General features: G+C 38.9%; 1 protein-coding gene across 9 annotated transcripts in view; it reads left to right on the top strand.

The window, feature by feature from the left end:
* AFF2 (AF4/FMR2 family member 2) overlaps positions 1–24,430 on the top strand; it is a 364,304-nt gene that overhangs the window by 116,931 nt on the left and 222,943 nt on the right. For all 9 annotated transcript variants that reach the window (XM_017737562.1, XM_017737554.1, XM_017737553.1 and 6 more), the window contains exon 3: positions 1,962–2,852. In XM_017737562.1, coding sequence (XP_017593051.1) covers positions 2,022–2,852 — 831 coding nt within the window. In that variant the 5' untranslated portion in view covers positions 1,962–2,021. The remainder of the gene's footprint in view (positions 1–1,961; positions 2,853–24,430) is intronic.

The following is a 24,430-nucleotide window of genomic DNA, read 5'->3' as shown; positions in this document are numbered from 1 at the left end:
TCTTTTTTTTAAATTTGGGGGTTGAACAGAGAGAGCCTGGTTTTGGCTGCTGCCCAAACAGCTCATTGTGCAACTCAGTTGAAGGAGACTGCTCATATACAAAGAGCTTATTCTTGGCTTAGCTAGAATATAATTTTTGCCACTAAAATGACCAACCTAGGGACTTAGTTAGTGAACAAAAGTGATTCGTGGTTCTCCACAACTGGGATTATTAACTGTGTCACTTAGGAGCACAGGCAAAATGTATAGAGACGGGAACAACATTGAACAGTTAATTTTTAAATCACTGCCTCAGTGCAGTGCTAATATATGTTACAATCCCTGAGAATGAGCAAAAGGAAATTTGCATTTATTATCTTCTTTTTTTTTAACATTTTTTATGGCATGTTCAGTACTCTTCTCGTCCTCTGACTAGTTCAGCAGTGGGTAATATAAGTAGATATTTCAGGAGAAATCCATGCATGAATTTTTTTCATCACTCAGACTTCTCCTTAATACTTGAGGAAAATGGGATCAGGGGCCCAGTAGGATCCCTCACCAAGGACTGTGACGCTCTCTAACCAAGCACAAGCTCATAATGCTAATTTTCCCTGTCTTTATGGCATGATGTTAAGGCGCCATTGGACTGTGGCACTCTTTGTTTTATTGAGTGAAAAAACACCTCCAAACAGAAGTAGAGCTGGCTGTATCATGACATAACTTTGTCATTTAATTCCAGATTGTAGAAGCGAACCATCTGCTTGAACAGGAACTGTAGTTTGGCTGTTTTTATCCTTTGAGTCTTGTAAAGCCGTAAGCATGGGGAATAAGATGTTTTAGTTCTCTGCTGGTCATTTCAGTGGAACAGAAAGGTCAGTAGGAAGGCTGGTGTTTTGGGTCTCTGTGGGGTGAGTTAGAATAGGAAGAGAAAGGAAATCAGCTGTGTATTAATTATAGCTTCCAGCTTATTTGTCCAGCTTTTTACAAGTGAAAGGGAAAAGGAAAAAGAAACTTCATGCTTCAAAAGGAAAAGTATAATAGCAGTGAAACAAAGATGAGTCAGTATTTATTTAATAATTACTGGAAATCAAAGAAAATCAGGATTAAGAAATACAACCAGCCTACAGACAGCGGAAGAGTCCCGATGCTTAAGAATGTGGCAATCATGTCTGTTTATGTTCTATGAGAAAACATTTTTGTATGATCTTTTACTTGAACCTATCATTGCGTTTGGTAGAAGCTTTTTCTTCTCTGGATTCAGATGGTAGATACTTCAGGTCAAACTGTACTTTCTGTGGAAAAGTAATTGAAGTAAAACTGGAGTGAAGAGTTTGGTGCTCTTACAGACTACCCAGCTTCTATTTATGACTGTGGGTCAAGGGGCTGATAGAGCAATAACATACTTAAATCAACTTGTCTGATTGCAATTCAAATGTTCAGTAGCCAGTAATTGTACGTTCTCGTTTTGCACAATATGAAATGTAAAAGCCCAACATCTCAGACGTAAACCCAGCTTATTTTGCGCCTAACATCCATAACTGATGCAATTTAAACACTTCTCTGAGAGCATATTTAAGAAAATGGGAAGCAGTAGACAAGTGTTACTGATGCAAGCCTGTTTCAAGAGGTTCTTTGAACACAGTTATTGATAGGTTTGTCTTACATAACATATGCAAAATGTAATTGAAATTTAATTAAATGTCAGCATGACACCATTAAACAGCTAACATTTGCCATCTTCTAAGACAACTATTCTGAGCAGTAACTTGTAAATCAGGAATTTACTCACGCTTTTCTTGTCTTTTTTTTTTTTTTTTTTTTTTTTTTTTTTTTTAAACAAATAAAAGGTGAGCCCTTTCCCACCATTAAACAGCTAACATTTGCCATCTTCTAAGACAACTATTCTGAGCAGTAACTTGTAAATCAGGAATTTACTCACGCTTTTCTTTTTTTTTTTTTTTTTTTTTTTTTTGATATTTTAGACAAATAAAGGCGATGCCCTTGCAAACCGTGTCCAGAACACATTGGGAAATTATGATGAGATGAAGGATCTGTTAACCAACCACTCCAACCAGAGCCACCTTGTAGGAATCCCAAAGAATTCTGTCCCACAGACACCCATTGACAAAAATGAACAGAACTTTTTCCCAGAACCGAGAAACAGGATGATCCCATCTCATCAGATCAGCGGTAACACATCAACATCAATGCCTCCGCCTTCTTCATTGTCATCTAATTCTACTTTGCTACACAGTCACCAGAGCAGCAGGAAGTCGAGGACAGACTGGTCACGCAGTGGTCACAACTCCAGTGGGGCCCAGCCAAGCCAATCCAGTGGTCAGCAGAGTCGGACAAAGCACAGCTCTTCTCATGACCAGTCACAGGGCAGGTATGAAGATCTCTATAATTGCCAGAGTGAGCAGCATAAAAGTGGGGGAACTGAGGAAGCAAATCCTATGGCAACATCTTCACATTCAAGGAGGCACACTCATGCAAAGTCAGCACCTGGAGAACACACTTACAAAGAAAACAGTCATTCGAAGTCACCCACAGAGCTTGAGTTTGTAGGCCATGGTCCGGGATCTCCACTTCCTTCCACTTCTTTGTTAACTGCAAACAATGGTCTTTCGACTCAGAATTTCCCACCAGGACTTCACTGTAAAAACAGCATGGTCCAGCAAAAGCCTACAGCTTATGTCAGGCCTATGGACGGTCAGGACCAGGTACCCAATGACTCACCTGAACTGAAACCCCCAATAGAAATTGAGAGTGGATATGGAAATCAGTCCTTTGGAACACTGCTGGAAGGAAAAGTGAACACACCTAGTTCGAAGAACAAAGTACCAAAGCTCAACATTCCTCCTGTTAGTGAAGTAAGTGGTTTAAAATATCTTCTCTCTAGTACTGCTTGAGTATTACATTCACTAAATATTTTTCTCTAGAAATACGCAGTTGCATTCCCTGGAATTACAGTGTAAAACATTCCTTCTTCTAGAATGTGCATGACTTCTTTCGGCAGTTTGTTGTGATAGTCCCAGTAGCGATATTTAAAGTAGTTTTTAAAGCACAGTTTGGAACACTAACATTTCTGGTTTATGATTAATATTAAAAGGCTAGATCTCTGTTGGGTGTAATATATGTATACCAGCTATACTGGTTCTGGACAGGGAACTCTTAATATCTCAGTTCATCTGCAATTTTCACTCTTGAATTCTCAGTTAGGAGGTAGTTTGATAGACAGATTGCTGTTTTAAACTCTAAGGAAAAATGGCAGTGTTCAAATTTCAGTGGTACTAAACCGTCCTTCCAGTAAGGAGTTTATTTGCAGAGTTTGCTAAATTCTTTTTCTTTTTCTTTTTATTGGAATTAATGTGACTTAAATTGTGAATAATGCTTATGAAAATGTGTCCCATTGAAGCTTTTATGCATTTTGAAGAGCTCTTAATACTGGGATGCAGTCCCAATCTCTGCAACCAACAGTTTAAGCTGTTGAATTTTGTATTGCTGGTCAGTACAGTAGTCCTGTGAGGAACATTTTAGTTGGTTCATATTTGTGTCCATTCCAAGCACAAATGTATAATAAGGATACAGATTGAACTATTTGTACTCTATATATTTTTTCTCTTAGCCTGAGTTTCTCTAAACCAGTAACCTTTGCAAGGTAGGTGTACAGTGTACATATGAGCAGAATTGCAGGATGTGTTTTTTATAGCTTTCTGTTTTCCCAAAAATATTTCCCTGCTTGGTAATATTTTTGTCCTAGGAATGAGGAGCAATGCATTCTTAAACCACTTTATTAGAAAAGGTCAGCTTTTTCTATTGGAATAATTGTTTCAAGCCAATAATTTGTTTGACTATTTAAAAACTTGATGTTATTTATTAACATTCCAGGCAGCAACAAAGACTGATGTGTTTTGCAGTAGAGCTTGGAATAATTTTCTGGGAACCGCATCTGAAAACAGTAAAAGGCCTATTTATATCAAGTGGAAGCTGAGGGTTGCTTGCAGATGGTGTTTTATTAGAAAATGTATTTGTTAATAAACGTAGCTTTCTGCAAGATTACTTTACAGATGTTTCTGTTTATTTTTACCTTGGGTTAAAAATCTGCTGGTGTAGATGACTTCAGAGTCTGCTGCGATTTGTCGCTAGCATTGTTTGGCAAGTAAATAATTGCATGCAAAGGAAATAATGATGTTGCAAAAGCAAATACTTTTTTTCACTCTTGCCATCTATTAATGCTGTGAGTCAATAGAGGCACTTTAAACTGCAGCATTAATGCGAAGTATTTTTAGAAATAAAATGTACCTTTTGCAGTTTCTGTCAACTGTTAAGAATGCATTTTTAATTTCTTTATTTTTGAGTGAAATCCTGGCACTATGAAATCTGTTGAGTTGTTAGCAGTGTTGTTTGGGCGCAGAATTGCACCCACACTCTTCTTGCATACCTCTAGGAACCTCTGAGGTGAACGGTTGTGCTTGGAAAGATTCCTAGTTTGCAAAGATGAAAAATTGCATTATGAATGTGTTGCTACTTCAGTTTATGTCCTGTATAGTGAAAAGTATAGGTGTATAATTAATTTCATTTATATTCAGATAAACAGTAAACTCTAGGCAATTTAGAAATGAACATAGATAATAATCTTAAAGCAGTCTGCATTTTGAGAGTGAATAATAATTTGAAGAGGGAAAGAAAACCCAAAGCTTTGACAAAATAACTTTCCTTTCTGAGACAGAACACAGGACAATAGCCAGACTGATGGATCTTTTACAGGCAAATCTCTTCCTGAGTTTGGAGGGTTGGATTTTTTTGCCCGTGTCAGAAGTGTGAACTTTGGCCCTCTGTGTTTTTCCACAGATGTGTATCCTGAATTTGATTTACCTTGCATTTAGCTATAAAACTCCTTCCAATCCAACATTGTAGATAACTGGTTTAGTTTAAGCTTAATCAGAACTGACAGTGCACACCTGTGAAACCCATAACCTTTTCAGAATGACTGCAGTGAGTGGCTCCGTTGTAATCTTTATACAATTGATGTGGAGGCTTACGATCCTTTGGTGGTGCTTATCAATTTATGAACCTTCCCAAGCCACTTCGAGCCATAGTGATCTGCTTGAAACAATTTTGCCTCTACTCCACAGGTTTCCATCTTAACACTGTTCCAGGTGCTGGTGGTGATCTTCTCCAAGCTAGCAGTAGGAGAGTTACTTTTTTGGGGCATTTCTCCATGATTTGTTCTGTGGTTTTCCTGTATATCCGAGTCCGTTTTTTCAAGTTGCTGACTGTATGCAGATAAATGGTACACCAAAAGGTTCATAGTGATTCTCTCAAAATTTTGCTTGCTCTTAAAATGAGGAATTCTGTAAAGAAATAAAATTCTTAGGTGATGGTCCTGCAATAATGGCACCCATTAGGGCATGCAGTGTTGGAAAAGAAAAAGACAGTTCTTGCTATCTTATGGAGAGACAGTGGAATAAGTAACCAAATATTTGAAGAAGCAGATTTAAAAGAAGTGCTCAGACTGATGTGGAAATACGGTGTCATTTATCACAGCTTAATGGAATAGGATGTTGAGTGCCCTGGAAGCATTCTGCCATGTGTAAGGAAGTGATCAATTTTATAACATAATTTGTGTCACTTGAGGTGTTGCTCTAAGAATCTTTGCTCGTTTGCTGGGCCCAATTCTGCCATCAGAGGTGCCCATCCATCTTTCACCTCCTCTGCAGCAGACAACATTGTTAATGCCTTGCTGCTGGCACGTCTCTGCCGGGCGATGGATCGTGGGTTAGTGATTTCTGAGGTCATAGAGATTCACAGTAAGTTCACAGAGACCCACCAGGTTGGGTCAGGAGGTAGAGTTAGCAGCTCTTACACACCTGTGGACTAATCCTTGCCTCTTGAGTGGGTGCTGCTGTGTGATTTCCAGACCTTGGCTCTCCCCCTCAGAGCCTGTGCAGACCTGACTGCACCATGCATGGCCATTTCTGGTAGAGAAATAGAAGTACCAGAGCTTCTGTAGATTTTTAGTTATATCATGGAAGTTTTTCTTTGTGATTTTGTGATCCTATTGATTTCTTTTACCTTTTTGCTTTGTTTTTCATATCAGTACTGTTTTCTAAGGGTGAAGGTAAAACATTTCATGGTTCAGTGCCTTGAGCAAAACCCAGTGTAACCACTAGTGCCCAGGCCTGGCAGCCCCTGAGGTTCAGAAGTTGTGGAGCAGATCTTTATGAACTGGGAAGCCATAGGGCTATTGTGTGAATTCCTGAGGCACATGAAGAAATGCACCAGATCTCATGACATAGAGTTGATAGCAATGGCCTTGGAGCTAAAACTGGGAGAGAAAATGATAGAAAGCCTCAAGCTGCAAATGTTATTTCCTGTTCCCTTCCTATTAACTCTCGTCTCTTTGGTATGTATTACATGCATACTTACATGCACACATGTATATGTTAATTTTGAGATTGCATTTAACATGTGATAAATTGTGGCAAGCCTGGAATATTTCACAGAGCTTTTGTATTATGCAGAATTCCACCTACTTAAATCCTATGATGGCAGATGATTGTTACTTACCACTTGAAGAGAGCTGCATAGTTAAATCCTATGCATTTCTTCAAAAAAGTAGATGTTAGAGACCACAATAACAGCTGATCCTCTCTCTGCTGCTTTAAAATCCAGAATCTTGATACATGTATGTATATTTAAACCTCTAGGAATCAGATGCTTACAAATTATTTCAAATTTACTAACGCAGCAGGTGACAGCTGAAAGCAAGCCTGTGCTTTTCAGACTGGGCTCAAGCACAAATTACTGAGAGCACTGAGTAAAGCAGAGGGTTTTAAGGTCTGTGGGAACATCAGAAGCTGCATTCCTGGAAAACCTTACGCCCAGTTCCCCAGAACAATGCATGGATTTCCAGTAAATGTTTAGGGATGGGGAATCAAGAGCAATTGAGATGATTTTTGATTCTCAAGGCAAAGTTTTTAAAGCATACTACAGAATTGACCTCATGTTCCTGCAAAGTAGCAAATGCTCATGTATGAAATTTTCCCAAAAATACAAAGCTAGGAGCAAAGCCAAAAGGCCTACGACATCTATGTCACCACCCACTTAAGGAATAAAAAATTGAGAACTTCTATTTTCACTTTACTTCTAGGAAAATATTTTGACGGGTTCAGTATACTGCAAAGTGATAAGCTTCTGTTACGTGTTTCAAATCATTCTGTTACCGCTGCATGTATTGATTTGCTCGGTGCTTTCTGAGCTAGCTATAAAAAAGGCTGTTCTCCTTCTGCATTAAAGAGCAAGAAAAATTGACAGGTAGATAACCATATTGATTGAACCTAAATAGTAAATGCAAGAGGCTTATATATGACTTATAAAACTCTTTGGAGGAACCAAAGCCAGCATAATATCTTTTTTTTTTTTTTTAAATTAAATAGAAAGTAGATGCCTTTAACCAGCCCCACCCCTTTTTGATATACATGCTGCTCTAGTTGCCAACTGTAGTACATTACCATAGTTCTGGGCAAATCACTTTTTTCAAATGCCAGCTTCAGCTGTCCCCCAGACTTTGAGCTTGGAAGAAGAATGGACTGAATCACGCATTAAGATGAAATCCCTTTGCTTGGTTCATATTTCAAAAGTCTGAGGCCAGAAACAAACCCAAAGAGCAGTATTTCTTGCAGTATTAGAGGTTACAGCCATATGTTTTTAATTTGTAAATACTGTGAGAAGTAATGTTCTTATGATACTTCTAAATGAAGACCATATGACACCACTCGACTGAAGACCTCTTATTGTGGCCTTTTGAAGGCTACTGTCCAATGGTCTGGACAATGGCTAGCAAAGCTGTTTTGCAGGGACAGCAGGAGGACAGCTTGTCTATTTTAAATCAAACATAAATAAGCATATTTAGGGCCTGATTTTGAACCACTGTGACCAGTGGGATGTTTGCATTTCAGAACAGGGCACTTAGAGTCGCTTGAATAAGTGTGGCTAAAAGAACTGACCATGTGTGTTTGGTTTGGAGAAAGAAGGGTTAGGTTGCTTCTTTCCCATTGTGCATTTGTTAGTGGGTTTTTGTTTTGTAAGCTACTCCTAATTTTGACTTGCTGTGAGGAAGAAAAAAAGTCTGAGTGAAGTTAGAGTTAACTCTGTGAAGAGTCAGACCTGTGGTGTCTTGAAGAGTGATTTATTTTTTTTTAAAACCTTTTTGAAATTCCCAGTACCAGAGTAATTGCTTGTCTCATTTGGTGTCTTATGAAATGTCACAAAGTAAAATGACCTCAAAGGCTTTGGGGAGAGCAGTAGAAGTATTTGTTTGGCTTGAGCAAAGATGTGAAGGCATCATTCAAAGGCTGCAGGGGGCCTGTAGGGTGTCATATTCATAACTTTGGTAATAAATTTGGTGTATGACTATGGAAGAGTCACTTTTTTAAGGAAAATATCACAAGCTGTGTAAAACCAGCATTAAGTCTTGTGTTATCTTAATGTTGACTGTTAATGTACCTTTTGAATAATAACCAGGAGTTGGTAGAGCTAATTTTTCAGCACCTTGTATCCATCCATCTGACATGCAAATGCATAAGGAAGGATGTTCTTGGATCTTGGTAGTCTGCTTAGTTGTCAGCTAACAAGGGCATTCTTTTAGGACCAACCTAGCAGCTGGAACAAAGTTGAAGCCTTTACACTATTTTTTTAATACTTTTCTGGAACATAACCTACTTTAATAAAAAAACTCTCTCTGAACAGTGAAATAAGCAATGCTCATGTAAGAAAAGATGGAAAAATGCCATTTTCATGTATTTGAATGTTTCATGATGTGTGTTTTCACTCTGGGCTGTGATCAGCCCTCAAGTGATCAGAATGCTGCCTTCTTTCTGAGAACAGGATGGGCAGATATTCAGGTATCAGCATTTGGCCTTCTGTACTACAATGAATGCCCATTTGTATACTTTACCTTAATCTATGTTAAATTTTATTTTATCTGATGCAACCTCTAAAGTAACACACAGCTACTTTGAAAAAAACCTACCTACATATTCACTGCTCATTCCTGTCATAACTTTCAGATATTTTTTTCACAAGCCTTATTCTTCATAGAGAAGCTAAGGTTTTAAATAGTCTGAGAACACCGAAGTCACATGTTTTTTCAAGTGCAGGCAGGAGAGTGTGCACACATTTCTGCATGGGCAGTGACAGCTGTTGTGAGTCATTACTGGGACTGAACCTGGGGCTTCTCAGGACAGCTTCTGCTTCTTGAACAAGAGCAGGGACTCTCCCTAGAAGCTATAATTTACTTTCTCTCAGTGCCGCTCATTTGGTGAATATGATGAAAACATTGCATCCAAGACACACCTGTTAAATGTGTAAAAAGAAGCATAAAGAAAATCAGTGGGTGTAAATGCAGACTTGGAGAAGAAAGTTTTAATCCTGATGAAAATGTTAGTCAAGTAGAAAATTAGACTGTGGTATCTGGTAGGTGCAGATCAGTAAGGAGCAACTGGAATGCTCTCTTGCAAATGCCAGGAATCCAGACAGCTGAATGGTGTAGAATGTGATTGGGTATTGTAGACAGAGTAGGAAATCAAACATAAAACACTTCAAATGTTACATGAGCAGTTGAGACAGAAATACAGCTAGCGAAAGGCAAAGGAGGAGGGACAGCACCATATCTTAGAAGATGAGTGAAGATTTACAGAGAATATTGCAATACATAAAACCCAGGAAAATAATCAGAAGAAATGCTTACGTAGGTGAGGAGGACACAAAGGAGATGTAGGTGTGATGTGAACATACAGTGCATTCTGATTTGTCTTTCAGTAGGAACATGCTGACTACAGAGCAGAGGATGTACAGTGGGTGTAAGCACAGCGAAACTGGACTCACCTTATGGGAGAGAGGAACTACAGTACTCAGGTGTGGTCACCTTTCTGGTGGAGATCACAAGAACAGAAGTGCTTAACTGCTCTTAAGCTGATCAGACTCCATCTCATGAAAAGCTGGATCAATACTCAGGTCACTGCTCCCTGGTCCCAGGCAGCCTCTCCTGCTTTCTCTCCCGAATTCTCACAGGTGTGAGGTGCTTACTCACATGCACACCTCAGGGTGTTTTCTGTGCTTCAGTTTGTTGACATGCAGAATTACACTCGGATTTTAAACCATTGCAACAACACACCATGAATCATTTTTATAACATACCTTCAAAATGTGAAAATCAGAGGAGGTCTTACATGAGCATTTCTGGTGTTATGGCCAGAGCCACCCCACTATAAGCTGTAGTCTCTGATTCAAGTATGGAAAAGCATTTAGGAGCTGCAAGTGAAAACATCATATGGGAATACTTTAATAAAAAAAACCCACAGTGAAAGAAAGTTGAACATAAAACTTGGCAATGCTCCATGAACTGCAGATATAGGTTAAAGTTATTTAGTTGGCAGGAGATTGCTGGTGTATTAGCAATGTTGGGGAAAAAATCTAATTTCTGTATTTTGGCTTGTGCAGTAAAGAAATTCCTCCCACATAAATATGTTCATTTCACCTTCTGGGAAGTAAAGAAAGGAAACTGTAGCTGCAGTCTGTTATTTAATCTTCCTGAAATTAGCATTTGGTGCTCAGGAAGATTGAAAGATTTAATGCCAATGCCTTCCTCAAAAGAAAGAAATGACACACCACATATGCTTGAGCACTGGTTAGACTGTTAAATGGAATTAATCAAAATCCATGTTAAAATATTTCCATGTGTTAATTAGCAACAGTTTGGAACATTAAAATACATATTGGCTTGGGAATAAATTAGTGAAGAAATATCAGATTGAGTTTGTGGGTTTTTAATTGCAACATAATATACTGTGTGTTTTAGAAAGGTAAATGTAAATACACTCCTCTGAAACACTGTGGCAATGTGCATTTAAAAATTGGGCAATGAACCAATCTAAAACAGGCTTTTGTTATGGCAGAGAGATACCATTTCCCATTTTAAAAAAAACATTGGATTGTTCCGTCATATAATAAAGCGAGAGAAAAGCAGTTTAGAAATTCTAAGAGTTTCATCTCAGGCCAAAAGAAATTTTAAAATCTCCCCTTTGAAAATCAGTGTGATGTAGCAAATACCAACACCAGGTCTCCTGTTGTGAGTAGAGAAATTCACTTCTGCCTTTCTCTTCCTGCTGGGTCATTGCAAAGTTTGTTTTCCATTCTCTCATACTGAGTCTTAAGAGCAGCAGAATAGCATAAATTTAGGTAAGTATGTAAATGGAACAAACAGTATTCATACTATTAAATTAGTGCACACAAGGCAGGTAGAGAAACCTATTATATCATTATAGATACCAAACTCCTAACTGATAAGAGGCCATGGTTGGCCCACAGAGTATCCATTTCTTTTCCTAGGGAGGGAATGACTGTTCTTTTTCACGACAAAAGAGCATATAGAAACCACCTCCAACAGGTTTCTTGGAGTTGCATTTTAGGTTTGATCGCCCACAGTCCCATTAGTGGGGATGATTTTGTGTATGGGCAGTGCAGGAAAGTTAGAAAAGGCATGTGGTGATTTTCATTTTTTTGATGGGTGCTGCTCACCTAGCTATTTGTCCTGTACCACGGAGCTTAAAGAAAAGGTCTTGGGGAGCCAAGGGAGGAAAAGGCAAGATAAGTACAGATTCTGTCACTTTCCAGGCTAATGAGCCTATTTTTGCTTGGATTCACAACGATCTCTGAGAGAAGTCAGCGATCATAGGTCTAAGCCTCAATCCCCATTAATACTGCCAATTAATACTGCCAGTCTAAACATATTTCAGTTGATACATGCTGCTTTCCCTTGCACACGTCAGAATAATTTCCCTTTGTTATATCCCCCAGATGTGTAAACTCATTGGGTTATGTTTCACTGAACTGCAAGCTGTGATGCTTAAATCCACAAGACAAGCTGGAAATTACTTCTGCTGTTTGTAAATACCCAGGCATCCATTTACATTTGCCAGTATTTTAAATATAAACATTGAGATAATTCTTTCTTAAATATGTTAAAACACTAATATATACTTTGTAAACTTAGAAAATCATAAGGATCCTCAGGTGGCCTGGGGGAGTCAGGATTTGGATTTTCTTACTTACGAGTTCACCCTGAATGAAGGCTTCACATCCTGGTCAGTAACCTTAACTCAGTTTAATCCTTTTTGATATCAAGAAATCTAACCTTCATGTCACCAGAAACTAGAAACTTCCCCTAAAAATATAATTTGTACTAGCATATGCTACTTACACTTGAACATGGTTAATTTTGAACCTCTCTTTGCATCCAGGAGTAGCTTTCTTAAGCGGCTTCCTTGTGAAGAAAAACTTCACAGTTTATTTTGCATTGGAATAAAGAGAGATTGTAACATCTTTCCTTCCCACCAACACATGCACTTACACATTGACATGAAATATGGCACAAATTTAGCTAGGGAAATACTAAAAAGGGTACTTTTTATTCAAAACAATTATCCTAGCAGCCACATCATTTGCTCCACAGTCCCGTGATCACGAAGGTCACCATTTAACATGGGTTCATGGCAAGCACCACGCACTGTGGTGTCATGGACCACAAATGGTTTGCAGATCCAAAGTTTGGAAATCAGGGATTTCGAGCTTTGCCAGTATTTCTGAGAGCAAAACTTGGCCATTAAAGTTTCCTGAAGTCTGTGGAGTGACAATAGCCAGTAAGCGGATATACATTGCCTGTGCCAATGGTTAACATTTTTTCGTTGTCATAAATTATTTCTTTCACTACCAGATAGAAAATGACTGGGCAGAGTGGAATGGAGGCAGGGCTGCATTCAGCCAGTTTCTGCATACTGAATACAAAGAAGTATGTTTAAATCCCACTATATTTTACATACAAGTGCTATTGCTTTTTCCCTTCCATGTAGTGATAAACTGGTTCTTGTCAGTTCCTTGACACATAAAATACCCAATTCACTGTGCTAAAGCTAAAGAAAATAAACCAGACTGAGAAGCAGATCCTTCTCTGTGGGGTATCAAGGTGATGGTGAAATACAGCCAGGCTAGACCTGTCCTGCCCTTTTGTGACGGTATTGCTGTGGGTAATCCCAGCAATTCCATATGAGGACTAAGGTTTTCCAATTTTGATTAGAAGAAGTTAAATTGGATCATAAATGATCAGTCTGAATACGACTTATTTAGGACTGAAAGCAAGAGTAGGATGTAGAGGATTATTGCTCTTCAGAGGAGAAGAAAAATTAAAATTTGCAAATGCTGTTTTCGTAAACACGTTTTATTAAGATGTAACTGCACCTGCATTTCATCAAGAAAATTGTTTGCTACAGTTTTTAATATACTTTGATATATTGAATATATTTGATTTATTTTGATAATAATGGGGTTTTTTCTGCTTTTATTAGAATTCTACATGCTGTAAGTCCCTAATCCCAAGTATCAGATTCTGTGAGAGATGACCTGTTTACTTATAATTTTCATCCCCCTTTTTCAGAGCCAGTATTTTAGCTATAATGAAGACTTCAGATAAGCAACCAGGTTTCAGATGCTAAATGGTTTAACTAAATCAGGAATATCCTATTACTATTGACTTTGCTTGGTTGCAAGAGCCAGGTGCTAGAAATAAAAATACTGCCTTTCTGTTAGCATTTTAGTTTTTCTGAGGAGCACACTTTGCAAACAAATCTGAGCTTCCCCAGTTGCTGGTTTTTGGTTCATTGAGGAGTGGTCTCTGAATATGTGAAATAAAGTTCTTTTGGTTGAAAGGAAAACAAGAGATGTTCTGCAGGGGTGCCAATAACATGCTCCAGCTGCTCTCTGGTGCTCAGGAGGAGTCACACTAGTGCCACACAGCCCCTTCTCCCTCCTCCTTTCCCCCAAGACATGCACCCTGTGTTCTCTGGCTTCTTGGCACCGACTCTCTCCTCAGATTGACTTCTGCCATGCTGCATTTCTTACTAGTGGAGATGCAGCTTCCTTCTCTGGCCCTGGGACAGGTAGTGAGTGTCTTGGGATAAATTACTTGTCCTAGTAGTAGAGAAAGGGCACCTGAATTCTACAGCTTCCCTGTAAGAGCCAGAAATGCCTGTATCAGCAGGTGACAGGAATGGAGAGGACCCTGCCTTCTCCTCACCATGGCCTGCACTCTCCAGCTCTTTGAGAAGGGAAAACTTCTGTGAGTGCTAGAGGCAGCTTCCAAAACTAAGCACCTTCAGAGGGAACTGATCTTTACAGCCAAGCATGGAAGATTTTCCATGACAAATCTCAGATGGGGTTTCAGAAGTGGGTGCTCAGAACAATTCTCTGTGTTTTTGGCTGGTCCAGTCATTTTGGTTTCTAGGGCAAGGCAGATGGCAGGTCACTGAAGGATAGAAGGGAACAGGGAGAGGGATTTCCCCTTTATTAGCCACAATAAATATGTTTGTTCAAGAACAAATAGCTGAAATAAGACAAGCAGCTCTGATGCTGAAGAAAAGGCTGTTTGTATCAAATACATAGGAAATACTGCTCCCAGATGAACCACTGTAAGGATTGTCCTTTAATGAAGCCAAGTTCACTTGGGATCCTGTGGAAAGGCCTTGTATTTTATTTGTTTTCCTATTAGCTAACACAGGGTGCTATATGATGAGATGTGATTGTGGGCACCTGTTTCTTCAAAGTACTGGAAGGAAAATTGTCTTCTGCACTGTATTAACTTGAGCTTTTGTGGACTTCATGGAGGATTATTTTTCTGGCAGTGATTCACCAATTTGTGTTCTTTGTGTGCATATGTATAAATCCAAAATTATAGCTAAGCAGTACATAGACAGTCAGGTGAGCGCTTAAAATACAGAGGTTTGAAAGGTTTTTCCTGGTACAGTGCTATGATTTCACAATAGATCACACATGATAAAAGTGGGAAGGAATTACAGATTTTGTTGCTTTGTCTCCTGTGACATGGAGCTACATGGAGGTCTTCACTGCATCTGGTTTCTGGTTTTGGCCCTGAATAGATGAATATCCCAGCCCCTAACAATTGTCATTTCTGGTCCTTCCACCAGAAATTAGACCCAAGGGAAGCAGTTTTCAGCTGAATGTTCTCTGTTCTGTTCAATGCTTAAATTTACTGGCATTGCTTGCCTGTCCCTTGCTGAGTGGGATCATACAGTTACTTCTTAAATTCTTTTTTGTTCCCACAACTACTTTCCTACTTAGTCCCTTTCCAAACAAGGCGAGATCCCTTTTGCCCACAATGTTGATGTCCCATTACTCTTGGGACTTACTGTTTCCCCTGTTTCACTCTTACATACCATCAGATGCAGATTGCAAATAGCTGGGGTGTTGTGCCAGCAGCACAACATGTATGCTGTTGTCACAGAAAAGTCTGAAAATTTTAAGTGAGTGCTTTGTACCTGAGAAGCAATATAATACCTTCTGTTAGGAAGCTTTGAGTGAACAAGCTGCTCTTAAACCTTGAGGTGATTATAATACATGTGTATGAGGTGTGGAGCCAAAGCTTCTGTATTTATGTGCATAAGAGAAGGTATTCAAATGTGTTCTCCCACCATTTTTCGTGTATTTTTAGTGGTGATGGCTGGACTTTGCATATGGATTATTGTAATCCTACATCCTTGTAGCAAAGTCTCACCTTGGATTGAGTGTCACATTGGGCAAAGAACATAGGAGATATTTTGGAACAGTTTTCCTTCATGAATGATTCTTTCTCTCTGCTTTGAGAAAGGGGGGGGAAAAAAAGCCACAGGACTGCATTTACCACAGCGTTGTGTTTGAGCTAATAAACTGTGCTGGGAGCCTCAGCTCAGGCTTACACTTTATTTTTTCTAGCCTGAAACACAGACTGACACATCTCAGGTCTGCCCACAATAGACAGCACAAATATTCCTTGAAAGGATTCCAAAAGTTTCAAGGCCTGGATAGCTGTGGCAGGAGTTTGTGTATTTAAAAAGATGTGCCATATAGGATGTGTATAAAGGTACTTGAAAATTAAACAAAATATGCACACAGCTCTGTTGAGATTTTGGGAAAAAAATTGGTAAATTGCAGAATTCATTTGAAAAGACAAAACACCAATCTACAACAACAAGAAAAAAGAAAACAGCCCACATCCAGAAACAATGAAAAGCCACCAGTGTCATTTTGCATGTGGCTGTTATGCAAGGCTCCACAGGGATTACCTTTATCACTGGGCTCTCCAAGTTGCTGCATCTTGCGTAACACACTTGCACAACAAGCACCACTTCACAGGAGCAGGTTTAGAGCCAGGGCAGTACTCACTGCCACTGACATTGGCTGCAGTGTTTTGTGAGAATGCTCTGAGCCATTCCAACACTAAGGGTAGAAAATGGAGTAAAGGAGACTGCTGGGGAAAAAGGAGAAAACTAACCCACTACATATCAGTCTTGCACAACTAAAAGAGATACAAGTATTTATTTCAAAATCTGGTGTCTAAGCGTATTAGTTTTACCAAAAAGGAAAAATTAATTCATTTTCTCCTGGAGGGTCTGTTTGTCTTCCTGCCAAAGTCAGTGTAATTTTTATTTTTGGCTTCATGGAAGCAATTTTTGAAAACAACTTTTAGCCCTTTAGAGTTAAGCTTAATAGATCAAAAGTATTCTGCATGTTCCCCACTCTCATACGTAAGGTTAACAGATAAAAAAGTGTTCTCCACTTCCCTCCTCTCTTACATCTATACCTTCTCCATATTATGCCAAACAGTGAGATCCAGCAATGAACCTACTCTTCTGCAAAGATATTATTTATAAGTACCAAATTACAAACCCACAGTTGCTTACAGAAAACTTGTCATTGTGTTCAGTAGTGGTTGAATCAAGACCTGTAAAAATAAATTCAGAAAGGACCATTCTAAAATTAGCACATACCAATGATGACTGCATTACAGAGTGGACTGGACTATTTATGCTATCCTCTTATGTAGCACTTCAAAACACAATTTCCACTGAAACAAGCTCTTGGGAAAATAAATGGAGAAGTTTCCAAATACTATCACTGTTTCAGTATTCATACATAATAAACCCAGCTTCTGTAAATAACTCATTTTATCTGTCAAACATTGTAGGCACATATGCCACATTTACTGTCACTGGGGTCGTAAATAAACAATGTATCTGTCTACACATTACTTATGTCTGGAGGAAATGAACAAGTACACATGAAGAACAGTGTAGAACGTATTGTAATTGTATAATAAATAGTTGGTGTTGCTATTGCTAATTATTTTAATTACATCTGGACTTAAAAATACAGTTCATAATTCAATGCAGGATGCAAAAGGGTAATACTCAAACAAAATTAAGTACCTATTTGTTAAATGCATATCTACACTCACTCAAGTACAACTTTGGACTTGAGACATTTTGTCTCTTTATTGTGAACAGAACAACAGAAAATAGCCCCCTCCAAACTGCACAAGCAGCACTTGGATCCAGGCAGTAACTGATGCTCTAATGATGCTTGACTTTGTAATTGGAATCTTCTTGAAAGGGCATTTGCAGATTTTCAATCCCATCATGATCAGTGGTGTTCTCTATGTATACCCATATAGAATTTACGTTTGGGTTTAGAGTGTAGGCCCTGACTCTAGTTTACTTTGTATCAATGAGCCGGACTTGTCACAATGGACTCTTCTTTCTGACAGTGTTTGCAAGTTTCTGGTTAAGTTTGTACAGTGCTACTTGTTTGTGATCACATTTAGGCACCAGAGATAGAAGGAGACTTCTAATGAGATGCCAAAATATCAAGAGTCTGCCTTTGCCCACTGGACTATCTTGGTGGCTAAGATATGTTCTGTACACTTTTAATTTTGCCTTCTGTAGGCAGCATTGTCACTTAAAAGACCAATTTCTGAGCCTATCTTAGAATTATTTGTTTCTTGATATGTGCTAGAAAACAGGCAAATCCAAACCCAAAACTCAGATTCCCTTCAGCCCCTTCTAAATGTATTGTACTTTTGCTAGGGAAAAAAAAAGTTCATCAACCAATTAGGTATGGATAGGGGTAACACATTTGATTTATGATAGAGTAAAATTAAGCTCTGAGCCAAAGTGATAGTAGACCTTGTATTTATATTGTTAGATCATATTTTCATTATTAATTATAGAGTTATTATGATCTAATGTCTGTACTAACCACTCATACTGCAAGAGAGACAATGTTATAAAACAAAACAAAAGCCTTTATAAATTTTGTTGATTGGCTAAAATACACCTTTTTTATTAATAGTCTTTTACCTAAGCTAATGAGCCAGAATATTAAGATTTAAGACATTAGTGCTATTAATGTAATAGCTAATGATGATAAAATTCAGCCCTTAGGTATTTCCATGGATCTCTTGGTAACTTATGAATGAGCAGAGCTTGACCCTACTTGCTTTGCTGAAACACCAAAACACCACAATAAAGGACTAAGGTAGATTTAATCCTGGGATGATTAAGTCACAAGGTAGCTGTGTCATTGAAAAGAAACAGATTTACTTCTGTCTGCCATTTATGTGGCAAGAATCTATTGTGTGCATCAGTGCTATTTTCCTCTGACATTGTTAAATATCTGATAAGTTGTTTTCTGACATGCATAACATTGCAAGTGGAGTGCCAGAAAGCATGCACATGTGATCTGTAAGGATCTGGATTATAACAGCATTGCAATGAGAAGAATTCCAGTGCAGGCATGTCTTGTTAACAGCCCTTCCATAAGTGCTTAAGTTCAAATTAACTGTTCTGAAACCCAAATTAGAGTCAAATCTGATGTGAGCCAATTTACTCTGCACAACAATCATGGGCAATGAAAAGTGTTCTGCTAGATTGCTGTTTAAATCGGATCACTATAGCTCCCTCGGTGGGAAAGGAGTGCAGGATAACAATGGCCAGCAGCTAAATGTAATTTAATTATTGGGTTTACATATTGGTTAGTTCTTGCATTGTTTAAAAAGAAACATTTTCCAGCCAGGTGTACAATGTCTGGCCAATGTTAGAAATCATTATAAAAAGCTGGAAGAATAATAGACTGCTGATCTAACACATTTAAATTAAGCAGGGTCTGATCATTGAATGTTGAAGGGTGGGGAGTTCATTTCCATCGAGGGCTGACATTTTGTCCTCTTTGTGTATTGCATCGTTAGTGGTATAATACATGCAGAAATATGATGATGAAAGGCCTGAAGACTCAGTTTGAAAATACAGCTTCATTAGGGCTGAAATATCTGTTGTTTCACGCAGTTTTTCTGGTTGAAATCACGTGGTGAATTGGAGACCCTCCATTTAATATTTACAAACCAAACAAAAATCTAATAAGATGTCAGCCCAACTTTATCTTTCAGCTGTCCTAGACTGTCTCATAACTGAAAGACACTACAGGTTGCTGAGTGTAAGGTGGAGAAGGGTGTCACTGTACTAATACTGCACTTTTTTCTCCAAGTTCCTTCTTTTGCATCGTAACAGCAAAATTCCATATCACATCCTTGTTTGATATGAAATTGCTTGATAGGGTGTGATGACACATTCATTTTATGTTAGCAGCATAATTTAACTGCTCCATTTTTTTAAACCATTTGCAAAAGTGCCTGAAATGTGTGCCTTATAAAATAGGGTCATTACAGCTATGGTTGAATTGGCATTTCAGTAATAAACCCTTTGTGGAGGGCTAGATGTTAATGCAAAACTTCTATCATTATAAATACGAACCCGTCAGCAACAATATGGAGTGACTTCAGTAAATGGACCTGGGAAAACCTGAATGATGGCACTGTGGCTCTCAAAGCCCTGACATCATGCCACCAAAATGTTTGCTAGGGTGATACAAGTGGAGAACATGATTGGTTGGTTGAGGGAGGAATGCTGCTCATGGATCAGGCAGCACCCTTGGCCAGGAGTGGCTGGCACTCCTGTGTTTGGAAGGCAGAAGGCTGAATTGCTGTCCTCTAAACGTAGCCCCAGTCTGTGCCTGTATTTCATACAGGCACCAAAGCCCATCTCAGTTTGTGCCTCTGTGGCATCAGGGATCCAGCCCTCTGTCTTTACTCAAGTAAAGCCTACTGCAATAAAAATGAGTGTCTCCCAGTAAAATTGATACAGCCCTTTGTGCTCTCTTTCAGGAGAATGTTTTTCATACTGTGCTGAGAATAGCAGTCTCTGGATTGCATATAGAGAACTGAACAAAATGATTTGTGTGCCAGAGCTTCTTGTCTCATTATTTTCCTGCCCTTTTTTTTTTCAAGGAAGTTGCTTCAGCTGTGCTTCTCTGAGGGATAAAAGGCATCCCCATGGTAAACTGAGAGCATCTGCTGTTGCTCAGAGAAGGCTAAATGCAGATCTGAGATTTGGATTTGGAGTAGGTTAGTGGACACATGAAGAATCCTTCCAGGTGTAGCTGTCTGAGAGCAGAACCTCATGTATAGTCGCAAATACATTTCCCTCCTCTTTTCCCTGAGATAAGGGATGGAAAGAACAGTTGCCTCAGCTTCACCACCAAAGCTAAGTCCTTAAGGAATTTAAATATTTGCACTGACTTAGATCTTGTCAGAATTTAGACTTTTGGAGGTCCATCTTTGGAGGAGTACCTGTTACAAGTCCAGGAGGGGTGCCAGCATGGCTGGAGATGTAAACACAAGCTCACAAAAGATGTGACTACACAGGTGGGGTGGAGAGAGAGGGTGGCTGTGGATCCTGCCTGTAACAGGGCGTGAATAACACAGGTGATAGACATGGTACAAATGCTGCCTCTGGTAATTAGTACCACAGATAAACACTTGCCAGTAATCACATAGTTTATGTTGTCCTTAGGAGATGGAGCTCCCTTTCTGCACCTCCACTAATTCTGTTTTACAGTCTGACCATGACACCAGCTGGTAAACTCAAAAAAAAAAAAAAAAAAAAGCTTTTACTGCTGAGCTTTTTCTGTCTACTTGTCATTTAGTAGTACCTTTTGTAATCTGTGCCATAGTCTTCTGTGTTCTGTAGTATGATCCCATAGAACTGGTCATGTAATTTCTTTGGTAGAGGCCTTTTCTGTTTGTAGGCTTAATGATTTTCTGCATCTTTGTCAGGCAATGGCATTACCTTCAGTTGAAAAACCACCAATAAAATGAATTTCTGCTGTGTGATAAATTTTGTGTCACTTAGTATGTTGGACAAAAGGGGACATTTATGAATGTTCATAAGGAAAGTCCATTCTCTACTGTATGTCCATTACAAAATGGAATTATAGAATCTGGTCTGATTATACACTCTATTATTTATAGAAATTTTGGCTTTAAAATATCAGTCTTTTGTTATTAGCAAGGCTCTTGTGGTGGAAGCACATACCAGGTACCAGGTGAAAAAGCAAAAGACATTTCTCAATTTCAGTTCATTTTGTTTAAATTTAGAACAGTTTTGGATAGCTTTTTAAATGTTTGTTCACACAATAGGCATGTAAGTTATATCTGCCTGCATGGTCTATTTACTTTTTAGGTCAGATTTGACACATGTATGTGTTATTTCAGGAGTGTAATCACTCAACTTGTTGCTGGTTTCAGGGAATTCTTTTATGCTCGGGTCCTTGTGAATTGTGTTAAATGGCTAAAAGATTAATTTATTGTGGACAGTAAACAAATAGATTGATGGATATTATGCCTCTAATTAAACAGGTTGAATCAGGGAGTTGATTCTTTATGTTTCTGAGTGAAAGGCCGAATGTTCCAAGTGTTTGAGCCAGCCCTCGTATCTTAAATTTTAAGAAGCTGAAATTAGTGGGGTCCTTCTAATGCTGGTGAAGATCTGCCTGACCTCCGAGGTATTAGCAGTTTGTGAGTCAATATTATTGAAACCTGTACCTTAAATGAAGTAATTTTCCATGTTGAAAGGGAACAGGGCATTTCCAAAATTATAATATTGTAGTATGTATATGCAAAATCTATAGGTGTTCTTGATGAATAACAATGCACTGTGACAGCAAAGAATCAACATAGAAAAATTAGGTCACAGCAGCTTGCTTGCTCTTTACACTGTCATGGTTGATTGGTTATTCTCATCACCCTTTGTTTAAAATCATTTCAGAATTAATTGGCGTTCATTAACGCAAGTCTTTGTAGCAGAATTGCAGAAACAGTCATTAATGTAGCTAATAAACATAAAAAAGAAAAAAGGATCCTATTACCAGGTCCCTACAGGCTGTTAACTAACATTTTGAATAAGAATACATAAACATAAATTAAACATTTTTACAAACTGCTAAGGATGTGGGAATTTAGCATGGTGGTCTGTAGCAATGCTTTGAACCAATTTGTTATATTATGTCGATTTTTTAAGGTTTCTGCTGTAAACATAGCAGTGCTGATGAGCTTAGATTTTCAGTGCAGTCATGCAGGTTTCTTAAGAGGTCTGTCTGCCTCCACCAGCTACTACATATGAGGCCCTGATCCTTCTCCCCTGAGTTCAGTGAGTGTTTTTCTTGTGGAATGTAGATGTTCAGGTTTCTTTTGTGATGTTTTGAGAAGAAACAGAGCAAACTTAGAAGCCAGAAGTTTTGGTTGAGGGCCCAAGAGCAGATACTGACTGGTGCAGTCATCATCTGCTTCATTTGTGTGGCCAAAGGTTGTTTGCTGACTTAAAGGGTGCTCTGTCATGTAATTTCCATGTTCGTTTGAGCTAGACTCAACTCAGTAAAATGCACTCTAAATTTAGTTGCATGTTAATTACAGGATTTCCCTCGTTTGTGCTGTTGGGCTGATTTGGCGGAGGATGCCATTTAGAATCTCTTAAACAACCACCCCCCAGCCTTTTTTTTCTAATGGATCTCCCAAGTTAAGGGTCAGTAATGGTTGAGAGCAAGTGATGTAGGAAAAGTCACCTGTGCCCTTGCACACGTGGGAGGAGCAGGGGTGCAATGGTGTGTGCACAGCTCTCGGTCTTGGAGGGTGTTCCTGCCTGAACCCATGTCTGTCTGTGGGGATGCAGCAGTGCTCTGGCTCAGGATCCAGGGCTGGGCTGTTTGAGGAAGACGGGCTTGTCCCCGTGCTCACAGATACTTCTTACCCAAAACAGAGCAAGAGGATGCTTACACTGCCTACTTTACATGGAAGGGAGCTGTGTTTCCTCCAAGGGTGATGAGGGCAGCCAGGGCGCTCAGCAGCAGAGGCTCCCAGCACAAGCCTTGACTGGCTCTTTGGGATCTCCTTCCACCTGCACAGTAGCTGCTCACACTGCCCATGGCTGGGCAGCAGAGCTGGGAGAGGGGCCAGGCTGGCCACATTCCTCTGGGCTGGCACAGCTTCCTTGTGGGCACCCTTCTGTCCCCTGGAGAGTCTGTGGGAAATCTGAGTCCCTGATTTGCAGGCATGATGAGGTTCCTTAGCAGCCAAGTGAGCGTGGCCTGGGAACAAGTGAACAGAAATACCAAATTATTTATCCTGAAGTGTTGTAGACATTGAAATGGAGCCCTAGTGAGGGGCAATTGGAAAATGTGTCCCCTACTATTTAATTTTCTAATGTCTTTGCTGCAGCTTACTGGATATAAAGAGGGCAATTCGTAGATGAAGCACCAAAGCTAGTTAGTTGGTATATATTGAGGGCACTGTAATGGTTGAGCAGCATTGACTGATGCACTTTTAACTTTGTGTAAATGCAGTCTCCATGCAAATGCAGCCCTGGCATACACAGTAAGTTACAAAAACATTTCAGCTACAAAATCAACTAGACAAATATATTGCTTTGTATGTCTGACTTTTGATACACGGTGTCTATATACATTCTGACATACGCAGAGAAACATGAAGGCTTGCCAGTGATCCATATACATTGCTTTTTATAGCATACCATTTAAAAGAATTCAAGCCTTAAGTAGGATACAATTGGTAAGGGGACAAAACATATATTTACCCCTGCAATTAAAATATAATAACAGAAAGACTAAAAATTGTTTTAGTCTAACTTTTGTTTATTGACTAGAACATATAAATGGCTTTAGGCACTACTAAACAATAAAAAAAATGTGGCTCACTATTGGGTCTTTTATCCATTTTAATTTATTTTGATGCTGCATGCAGTTTCTGAATATCTTTTGTGGGTTGTAATAAAATAGCCGCAGTGCAATTTTGCATGTATGTCAAGCGGTGCGTGACCTGATATGCAAATTTAATACTAAGGTGCCAAAACTGAATTCATAATGTTTCACATCTACAGAGCTGTTTAAGGCAGTTTAGAAATCAATGAATATGTAATATGAAGGTGATAAGACCTAAATAAAAACCTTATTTATCTACTATGAAAAGTATTTATACACAGAATATTTAGCACAAGCAGAAAATGGACAGAGTTTCCAATTATATGGTTTGCATAAACAAATGTTGAACCATGTGCTTAGAATAGATAATAGCACAGCTAGTTCCTTTGCATTATACTTTAGAAATGTTTACAGATGTCTCTCTCTTAGTGTATATATAAAATGAAATACTAAACTG

This window comes from Corvus brachyrhynchos, unplaced genomic scaffold (genome assembly GCF_000691975.1).
Source record: "Corvus brachyrhynchos isolate BGI_N302 unplaced genomic scaffold, ASM69197v1 scaffold346, whole genome shotgun sequence".
Taxonomy (NCBI): Eukaryota; Metazoa; Chordata; class Aves; order Passeriformes; family Corvidae; genus Corvus; species Corvus brachyrhynchos.
Note: the sequence above shows the minus strand (reverse complement) of the source record. Positions and strands in the feature narration are given on the sequence as shown.